Source organism: Abramis brama (genome assembly GCF_963993115.1).
Source record: "Abramis brama genome assembly, chromosome: 5".
Classification (NCBI taxonomy): Eukaryota; Metazoa; Chordata; class Actinopteri; order Cypriniformes; family Leuciscidae; genus Abramis; species Abramis brama.
This window is the reverse complement of record NC_139967.1, coordinates 8797091-8808399: the sequence shown is the minus strand read 5'-3', so window position 1 is coordinate 8808399 and position 11309 is coordinate 8797091. Positions and strand designations below refer to the sequence as shown.

Sequence of the window (11309 nt, the reverse complement as noted above, 5' to 3'; positions counted from 1 at the left end):
AGTTTGGTATTTTAATACTTCATATTATTAAGACAAATTTAAACATATAGCCCAGAAAGAAACCAACGTGTAAAAGTTAACAAATACTGAGGTAAAGTGTCAGCAATCAGCAATAATAGTGCTTTGGGTGAGTTATACTCTTGAGTCATGCTGGCACAAATGAATCATAAATTAAACAATTTAGATGTACTTTATTTCTTACCGCAAGTGTTTTGGATGAAAAAGCAGACATTGTGTGTACAGCATCATAGTGGTTTTAGTATGTGTGATTAGTTTATAACATCAGTGGCATCATATTATTCAAAACATTGAATACATTTATGAAGTCTCTTCATAACTGCAGTTCATTGAAATAACTGGTTCTATTTGAGAAGTATGTTGAAGACTTATCACACTCTCAACTTCCTTCACCTTCTTCCTCATGTATAGCAGATAATAAAATGAAAGTATCTATTTACTCCCATATGAGAACTGTTGAGGGGAAAAGCAGGAAAAGCTGACTTTACTTTGTGTCAATTAAATGCCAGACAATACTGAATTTAATTCTTTCGAAAGACTGCAGCTTTAAAAAATGGCCAGAAATGGTTTAAATGTGACCGCTTTTTTAATCAAGCTTAGTCCAACAGGTGAGCCATTACTTAACAAAAAAAGATTGATTTGTACACACAAAAAAAGACCAAATCCATGTTTGAAAATTCTGAATTTATTTCCCTTACAGTAGTTCCTGTTTTTAAAACAACACCTGCAGCTAGCTCGGCTATCTGACAGCCGTCGAAAAGAAAAGAACGACTACAACATTCTGCTGTATAAGGATATATAAAGTAGCCTATAGGCCTATACATTTAAAATGGGCTGTCTGGAGTCCTTGACACCAGTGAGTCACTATTGGGTGCTGTTCAGGAAATAATCCATGCAAAAATACATATTGTGTGAATATGTGGATTGATTTATAATGTATTTGATCCATATATTAGCTCATAGGCTTACTTTTTGGCTTTCAAGTATACTTTGATTTACCATAGCATATATTGGTTTCTGCAGTTAGCCACATAAAAGGCCATATTCACACAATGTAGTAACAGGTGATCTACTATGATGTATCAAAGTATGTCAACAATTATCTAATTTGACTTACACATTAAGAAAATTGAAAAAATTGAAAATTGATATCAGTTTTATATTTTAAAGAAGTGGCTTTGATGATCCATATTGTGTGATATTAAATACAGAGATATGGCGTATAAGAAAGACCCTACATAATTGCAATTATTCTGAAACAATTATGATAGTCTTAACTGTTACTAATGTTTCCTAACTTTCCTCTTTTGAATTTTAAAAATTATCTAGAGCATGCATATAGCCTAGTATCTAATTATAGGCTATTCATAATATTAATATATTCACGCAGCTCAAACATTACTGCAATTACAACGCAACTACATCATATCATACATATTCTATTAATGACTAGGGATGGCACTAAAGCAACAGATTCACATTTCCCGAGTGGGTGTTAAATTGAAACATCTCTCGCGTGGAGCACCGAAGGGAAAGGTGTGTGTAGGTCACCTGTCATCACTGGCTCATACAGCACTGCGGGAAATTTACATAATCATATCTAGTAGTGACTCTCACAGGCATTGTTTATATAGTGCATCCCCGTTCCCAAAATCAAAACATATGCTTTGTCAAAAGCGCTGTCGTTTGCGTTTATTTATTTATTATTTTATAGCATTATGATTTCTCTTGGAAACAGGGGACGAAAACAGCAGAATGGCTACGCAGAACCCCGATGGGAGGTGTCGAGGGGCCGTCTTTGATCTTTAAATACCCTCTAACATTAAAACCACACTCCATCGCTTTGATTTCTTTTGTCGCTACCAAGGCGCGACTGCAACATTCAGACGTTCCCTAAGCGTGCCACATCGCCTTTTCTTTTTTCCGCTCTACCATCTGTCCCTTTCTTCCATTTCACGCAGAATCAACGGACATTCGCCCTTCAGATGTGTGCAGCCGTATCCCCCCTCTCTCCTCCCGCTGCAGTCCCTTTCTTATCCCATGCCTCTCCCTCTCTCACTCGGATTCGCACGATGCAGACGCTCCCTAGCGCCGACTGTTTCCCCCCTCCCCCACCCGCAAAGCTCCTGTTTCACTCAAAGATGGCGTCAGCTCTGGAGCCACTGCTCTCTGGCTGCATTTTTCGGGCTTGTTGTTGTCTGTGTTTCGAACGCTTTCTGGCACATTCTCCTCGGCCACTCGAGCCGAAATTCTGGTGAGTAGCTCACAATTACACGCAGCGTTCAAAATGCTCTCGGCTCGAGAGCCCGAACTGGACTCGTGGTTCTGCCTTTCAGGGAAGGAGCGGGAGAAGGTAGAGGGAACGGGGGGTACGCGGAGATGAAGGGGGAGGGTGGGGGGGAGCTAGCCGAGGCCTAACTACTTCCCTCACGGGCCTCGTCTCCTCCGCTACCACCACCGCAGGCTCTCCTGTTGGGTAGGGAGGGTAGGTTACAGTAAGCGGGGAAGGAAGTGGAGGAGAAAATGGTGGAGGAAGCGCGGAGGAGCAGTTGAACATCTCGCGTGAGGATTTTTTTTGTCATGCGCTTATCCGAGGCAGAGATTGAGGCCGCGCGCGGCCGTGTCAAACGTTGGCGCGAGGGAAGGAAGGAAGGAAGGAATCTTGGCGTCCCTTTTTTGTAACGGCTGAGGCGCGCTAACCGCGGTAGCCACTGGTTACGGGCATTGTGTTTTCATTTAGGCCGCGATGTTTCTTAACGGAATATGAGGTTGGAAAGTTCTAGAAAAATGTCCTTTTTCAGATTGTTATGGTGTGAAATCTCAGGCGCTGAGAGGAATGGAGGAAACATTGTCCTTATTCTCAGCTGCACGTTGCTTGTGTTTTGGAGCTAACAACATCCGCTCAGTGCACTGGCTTCGTTACTTCAAAGTTTACATCGTTTGGGATGGGAAAATATGCCTTAATAATCTTTAGTAAAGTATATTTACTGGTGTTTAGCCACTATCAAACTGCTGTTTGTAATATTGTTTACATTTTTCAACGTTCAAGAACCGTTTCTGTTTTGTTTACTACTAGCCATGTGTTGACATTTATTACGTGCTTTCCTTTCTGCTGCAGTTTGACATGTGATTAGCACCTCATTACAGATGATTTCTAACTGACCATCTGTCATAGGTGTTGTGAAGTTGCTCAACTTATGTTTGAAGTTATAATAATAGAACAGTGCGCATTATTTTTTTCTTTCAGTCATATAACTTTAAAAAAAAGGATGTTTCAGGAACTCTGGTTGTGAGACATATTTTTTAATATAACCCTTGTGTCACTGATCTGCTGTCATTGAAAATAGTGTATTTTTAACTGTTTATTAGGCAGTACTCCTTTGCCAGTTGTTTTGTTTTTGTTTAGATTTTTGGGTTACACTTTATATTAGGGTGTCATTGTTATAGTGTAATTACACAAATAAGTACTAAGTAATATTTGGATTTACTATAGTATTAAGGTTTCGATTTGTTAAGGGTTAGTTGCTTGTAATTATCCATGATTTACTGTTATTACTATAGTCAGTGCATGTGTAGCAGGGATACTGTAAAATAAAGTGTTCTATTATTGTTGATAATATTGGCTTAAACTTGTTTAAACCAAAGCCTAACTTGGTTTAAAAATGTAAAGTGCACCCTTCAGATCCACTTTATATGAAGTGTTTTTAACTACTATGTGCTAACATTTCAATGCACTTATTGTGTACATGGATGTTTTGATGTTGTACTTGTATTTAAAATTACCTGTATGAGTGCATGTAATTACATCTGTAATTAATTTATATAGTTACATCTATAATTGCACTGTTGATCCACCCTTAAAACTAAACTAACCATACAACCTTTCAGTAGCCTTAACAGTATCCCACCTCAATAGCAGCAAAAGTATTTTGCAATAACACACAAAGACAATAAGTACATTGTACCAATATATATTTATTTTAGTAACATAAGTACATGGTAATAACACACCTAATATAAAGTGTGACCCAAACATTTCTGAAGTGTGATGTGGAGTTAGTTTGCTGTCATTGTGCATTTAATTCATAGAGATATTTTACCTGTTTCTGTTTTCGGCCCTTTTTATGTGCTGGATGATTAATATTGATGAGTGTTCAATAGTTTTGTTGGTTGTTTTGTGTGCTTTTCAGATACTGATCCTTTTCATGTTTTTTTTGTGTGTGCAGGTTGCAGGAATTTCTGAAGAATACCCAATAGGAAGATGGTCAGTCTACGTCGCTTCCTGGAGTGAGAGTTCTGCTCAGGACCGCTTGTTCCAACAGCGCTAGGAGGATCAACAAGGAAGGAACGAACTGCTGGACAGTATTTTCACACTTACGTTTCCCCAACGGAAGAAACCGAAACTCTCCGAAAGTGCTGCCACAATTCTCAACGATGATGCTCCATCTAAACGGATAACACTAACCGTCAGAATCGAGGATTCTACTTTACTGACTGCTTTTGAGACGGGCAAATAAGACGACACCCAAGGCTCTTGCAACTTTTTCTCTTGGAATAGCTGTTGTGTCCGCCTGTTGCATACCTCACCTCTTTGCTTTGGTGTGGCAGCCCTTCAGGAGGAAGGGTCACTGGGTTAGGGGAATCTTTTCGAGGTTGGGGGGGGGGATTTAGGGAGCCTATGCTATGGTGATCGGCTCCCTCACTAACAGCTCCTGCTCAGGCACAGAGAGACTTACTACACCTCCCCGGGACAAAGGATAGCCTCCTGGAAGAAGAGAGAGGAGGACAACGACGTTGAGGCAGCGCCAGGGCTGAGGCCGCTGGGTGCTCCCTAACGGTTGTGAGAGTGTGTTGGGCTTTTGCCCAGCGGTATTACAGCAGCCATGGTGAAGCTGGCCAACCCGTTATACACCACCTGGATCTTGGAAGCCATCAAGAAGGTGAAAAAGCAAAAACAGCGGCCGTCCGAAGAGCGCATCTGCAATGCTGTGTCAATGTCCCATGGGCTTGACCGCAAGACGGTTCTGGAGCACCTCGAGCTCAGTGTTAAAGATGGCTCCATACTCAAGGTGTCCAACAAGGGGCTCAACTCATACAAGGACCCCGATAACCCTGGACGTTTATCGCTCCCAAAACCCAGGGCGGCAGGAGGTGGAGGCAGTTCCAGCACCTCCAGCTCCAGCAAAAAACCAGGCTTGGACTGGAACAAACTCATAAAGCGCTCTCTGGAGGGGCTTCACGAACCTGGTGGATCATCCCTAAAGAGCATCGAACGCTTTCTGAAATGCCAGGCAGACGTTGCAGGTTATCTGTCTGGCAGTGGCTCTATGGGGCCAGGCATTTTCCACCAGCAGCTCCGGCTTGCTCTGAAGCGGGCCGCAGCTCACGGGCGGGTGGTAAAACAAGGACCGCTCTTCCGGTTGGTAAGCAGGAGTTCTCATAATGACGGGACGGGCTGCGTGTCTCTGGATTCTCTGCCTCCGGTGCGTCTGCTGCCCCACGAACAAGATCGGGTGAGCTGAAGTTTTTTGGATGTTTTGATGTTTGCAGCGTGTATTGAAACTTTTGAAACTTTCAGTTTCCTTTTCTGATGACCTATATTTACATATTTCACTTCTGTTTCAAAAACCGGCTCTCAGCTGTGGCATGATTTGAGTTGGCAAATGGATTTCTTACAATTGCTAAAATGTCCAGAAATAATTGAGCATGTTAAAGGCATCCACATATAGTGCATGTTACATTTCTGACATTTTCTATAGAGTGCAACAGTTGGGTTTGAAAACTGATTTTTAACAATAACTTATAATTCTTAAAAGTCAGACAGTTGTGAGCAACAAGGTTGTTAATCAGTGTTATATGCAGCTGTCTGTTTAAGGTTTACAAGCATATTTTTTTATATAATCGTGATTAACAGCGGAATTCGTTGTGGAAACTAGGCTACATTAATCATGATGCTATAAGAAAATTCCACCAATCAGAGTCGCAGCAAGCAGATCGCAAAAAATGAGAACCCTGAAGGTCAGCCCTCTCTTATGAAGCACCACAAATGATGTTATCGAGTTTGTCTCCCTACGGTCTCAAATTTTATTTTATATAATTTGTATATTATACTTATTTTGCAATAAATTAAAAATATAGCCTATTGTTTGTATAGATGAAATCAAAAACTTTAAATGAATAGTTTTATTTTTCATTCGCAATGCTTCATGGGATTGTAGTTCTTTCCCTCACTAAAGTCGTTAAGTACACAGTGTTGTTTGTTGGCTTTTTGTCTGATTTTGAAATATGTTTTTGCTTCAAATCAAATTTGTAATGTTGCGATTCACTTCGTAGCTGGTTGGTTTGGTTCATGGTTTAAAACGTTTTACCAAAGACTTATTTAAGATAGTGGTCAAACTACATTTTATAAAAATCGTCATGTTTATAATATATATTACATCAGCATGTGAGTGTCAAATTGGACAACTACAAGGACTCATCTCTCAAGATCAATAATCAATAATTTAACAGTTCATCTATTGCCAAAATTATGAAAAAAAGATCAGTCAAGAATAGAAAATTATTGAAAATATTAAAATCAGGAATGTCAGAAATCAGAATGCGTAATTCTTGCATAAAAATATCCGTCAAAAAACCAACACGTTGAACGATGTTCACTAGAGATGCACTAGGGTATCGGCCAATAAATGATCCTTTTTAATGCTATCATTATCGACCCGATAAGAAAATGTGGCCAATATATTAAAGCCGATAAATAATGGATTATTTCCTTCAGCTGAGACATTTTTTGCACGGTTTGCCATGATGGTTTTGAATCACTTTGAAAAGGAAAATACTGTTAAGTGCAACATGTGCAAGGCAACTCTCTCATATAGCCTAGGCTGCATAAAATTCTTTGTTTGCCCATTGTTTAGAGTGTTGTTACGGGAAGAGCGCATCCAAAACGGAGTTTTGACTTCATGACTAAGTTTGCTTGTGCATTCGCAGCTATTTGTTTTGTGCAATTATAAGTTGTAGCATTGTTTATTTTGTGTATATATCTGATTTATCTCATATAGGATGTGTTTGGTTTAGAAATAACGTGGTAGTAAAGTGCACCGGTGATCATCTTTAGCTTCAGCGCATGCAGCTCAAACAGCAATGGATGACAAACTATGATTGGGACATAACATTATAATGAGAACACTATTGTAATAAAACGTTGTGAATTCTTTGGGTTTAATTGCCGTGTTTCAGTGCGTTGTTACGGAAAAGAGCGCATCCACAACAGGAGGAGTTACACATTCTGACTAGCACGTATTTTAGTTCAAGTTCACTTGTGCATTTGTCATTTTTTGCAGATATAAGTTGTAATATTATGTTTATGTTGTAATTTTGTTTATGTCATGTATTTTGATTCTTTATACATAAGTAATGGTGTCCAGTGACTTGTTTGCATTATTTAGGCGTGTTTTTTTAATTGAAAGAAAGTGGCCATAGAGTGTAAAATTAATTTTAGAACTTACACTGGTTCAGACTTGGCTTCTGTACTGTATATGTTTGATTTATTTGGAAGTGTTTGGGACATAGCTTTTAATGTTGAGACTTTTGTTTTTGTAATCAGGCTCTCAAAAATTATATAAAAATGTGTATTTAGATTTATTGTCCAATATATCGATTATCGACTTTAAATAATTATCGGTTATTGGATAATAAAATGCAAAATTTTCATATTGGTGCATCCCTAATGTTCACTAACCAGGCAAAGTTTTTCAATTGGTTTGTCGTTTATTCTCTTTAGCTTTTTGTCAGTGTGAAGCATTTCACTCAGTTCCCTGATCATTCTTATTCAATTTTAGTGAGTGAAATGGCGAAAAATATATATCACGTATATCATGACAGGCTTTCAGTGTGTGTGTGCGCGTTTTGACAGACATCGATGTCTTGATATTCTAATGATGTGATTTGAAAACAGATGGATCGAAAGGTAATAATTTAATTCTTAGCCAGCAAGTATTCAGTGAAGTGAATGATTGCCCATGAGTGCTGTTGATGTTTTTCGGTCTAACATTACAACCGATAGCTAGTCTAAGTTTTTGACGGACGTGAGAACATGCGTGAGTGGTGAAATATGTTTGATTTTTGGGTAATTATGAAATGTGCTGGAGACATTCAAGAGACTACATGCGTAGTTCATTATGCGTATTTTACAGAAAGAAGTTTATTTCATGACTTAAATTACGTTACTCAGAGTGAGACTGACATAGGGCTCCAGACTGCGACCATTTTTCTTCCCAGTGCGACCAAAATTTTGTTAGAGGTCGCACTGGCACAACGTTGCCCAACATCAAATGGCAAACCAAATAAAAGCGGAACGAAACTGCGCTACTCATAATAAGCATTTCAATTTGTCGCAGAATTCTGTTATAATACATTTCAGATCAAACAGCTTTGATGTGGAAGCCAGGAGAAACATTGTGTCATGAATGAACAAGTTATAGAAGGCTTTAAGTCCACAAATCAGCAACATTCACCATGGATTTAATGTAGTAACACTAACTGGTATTGTGGCAGAAATAGTAAAACGCTTACGAGTACTAGGCCTACACATCTTTTTCCAGCACTTGTAATATTATTTTTAATGTGATGACCAAAACATTATTTGTTCATACTTCAAATATCGTCCCCATTTATAAAACTAAGTTTCAAGATGTAGGAAAACTAGGGCCCTATGATTTCCGTGATGCGGAAAACGCGGACGGAATCACGGAATTTACACATGAAAACGGAATTCCCTTATACGCACGGAATTTGCATATATTTTGTTGACATATTAAATAAACGATTTTTTTTACTTCCTTCTCATTTTTTCAGTTTAAAACAACAAACGTAGAAAGGTCTCTACCTAAACCCAGACCCATATAGAGAGACATCTGTCAATACGGTTAATATACAGGGATGCAAACAGCGCGCTTTTCAGTATGAGTGCAAGCGTGAACCACTAGTGTTTCTTGCTGCGTATATTTACTGTCTATGGCAAGGGTCTCCGTGGCCTGATTGGAGGTAACTAGCTCGTCAAGGGGCCGTTCACATGTCGTGTCTTTTACGTGCTCAAGTTCGTTATTTCAAATGTAGGCGCGTGGCAAGCGCGCTCATAATTGAAGCGACGCGCTCATTTTTTCCTGATGAAAAACACCTCAACGTTTCAGAATGCCGCAAGCGCACCGCAGTTCATGAAGCAAGAACCAACATATCAACTTCACCCTTTCCGTAACAACATTGAAAGCTCAGTCAACATAAAGGATGGGGGTACACCACAAACACTACGGGTGTTTTTCTCTTCTCCGTAAATAAATATTGTGGCAGAGCTACAGCAAGCGTTTTTCGGTGGTGGAAATCTATTAGCTACTAAAACTTCTTTGTCGTTGTGGAGAGCGCAGTGCATGGTTGCATAGCAACGACAGACGCCACGGGAAAATCGGACCGAATTTTACTATTAATTATAAAAGATAAGCTAATATGCATTGTATTTGTAAATGTCAGTATCATTGTAAATGTTTATCTTTTTTGACTCATTCTTTTTATAAAAATGATTTAAAGGCTTAAATATGCGAGGTTTATCTTTTTTAAAACATTCTTTGTGAAAAATGATTTAAAACCTAATTTAATCTTTAATTTAATACTCATCAATCCTACCTTGTAACTATTATTTTTGGCCAGAGATTTGTTGAAGGTTTGGCTGAATTTTGAAGAATTTTGAATGTGCTTTGCTGAATATATTAACAGTTTAAATAAAAAAGCTGAATTGTGAGTTTGTGTAAGTAAATTTTTAAAGGTCAATATTGCTTAGAAGTGAAAAGAAAACAAGAAAAATCCGAAAGGGCTAAAAATAATCCAAAAAAACGGAATTTGAAAAAAAATAAAACGGAATTTGGGAAAAAATAAAACGGATTTCATAGGGCCCTAGAAAACACACACTTATTTAAAGAACAGAAACAAAACAAAAAACATTAAATTACCATTGTAACCATTGAGCACTTATTGGCTTATTAGCTATTTCCACTCCCTAATATTTTTTTCCACTCGTCTTGATTTTTAATTAATATTAAGACATTATGAATGATAATAATTAAAGCTAATTTTATCCACACCTCAACTTAAGCGCAGTGCTTGTCACCTCCAGTGCTACCAGATACTCTCTGTAGAACTTATGGCTCGTTTCCACTGAGCGGTACGGTACGGTACGCATATATTTGCGTTTCCACTATCAAAAGTTGTGAATGGTACCAAAATGCCGAACCGTACCGTACCACTTTTTAGGTACCCTTCCATTGGGGTACCTAGCACAGTGGTACGGTACTAAAAGGTGGAGCTAGACTCACTGCAGGACGTTGATTGGTTGACAGAGAATCGTCACTTGCGCGTGCTACAAGGGGAATGACAACATAAGAAGCGCCATTTTTTAATATACAGTTTAATATAATACTACTGTTACTGTGTCACGAAATGTAATTTTAAGAGTTTTTCAGGCGAGAATGTAGTTGTTAAAAGCTCAAATCTGTGGTTTATTTATAAAGATGATATTTTTTTTTTCCCGGTTGTGATCCATGGGATCAGCGGGCGCTCGGCGCTCATGTTTCCCGGCTGGATGAGCCTTTCCTCGGCTAGTTCTTCTGACGTTCGCCGCTGACTCCGACGGTAGTGGTTAAACATGAGATATAATTCGTCTTGTGTAGACCTAACGGGCGATCTTTGGTCTCGTGAATATATAATTCGTTCCCTGTCAATCGTTTTGGCTGAGGGCTAAGTTTAGTTTCATATTATAGGCTATTTGTATTTAACTTTACTGTTGTAATGTTAGACTAGAGCGCTGCATTTGGATATTTGACTGAATTGTTTGCTTTATTTCTTATTGTATAGCTTCTTGTACCTTTTACTTAAACTTTTATATTGGCTATTATTGATAAAACTGAAATTTTACAAAAAGAAATATGGTTTCTTGTCATTTTTTTATTACAAAATTATCACTGATGTTTATTGCAACATGTTTTTTTTTTTTTTTTTAAACGAAAAGAGGTAACGGTTGTGTTTTAAATTTCGTTTTGTTATAAATAGAATAACGTATAACGTGCAGTGAATAATCAATATGCGTTGCGCATGAACCACATTTGTGTCCCTATAATGTTTAATTTATTTAAATGAAAACGAAAAGAGGCAGAGTGGTGTTTTATAACATATTTCGTTTTATTGTTGCTTAAAATGTACATACAGAGTAACAGAGATAACCGGAGTAGCAGAGCGAGCTGAGTGAC

The 11309-nt window shown here is 38.4% G+C and overlaps 1 protein-coding gene across 3 annotated transcripts in view; it reads left to right on the top strand.

The window, feature by feature from the left end:
* Window positions 1-2131: 2131 nt before the first annotated feature.
* The window catches only part of kat6a (K(lysine) acetyltransferase 6A), a 42260-nt gene continuing 33082 nt past the window's right edge, over window positions 2132-11309 (top strand). For 2 of the 3 annotated variants that reach the window (XM_084113434.1, XM_084113432.1), the window contains exons 1-2: window positions 2132-2272; window positions 4245-5531. In XM_084113434.1, coding sequence (XP_083969560.1) covers window positions 4902-5531 — 630 coding nt within the window. In that variant the 5' untranslated portion in view covers window positions 2132-2272; window positions 4245-4901. Of the gene's footprint in view, window positions 2273-2345; window positions 2581-4244; window positions 5532-11309 lie in introns of those variants that run through there. The other variant, XM_084113433.1, reaches the window with a different exon arrangement.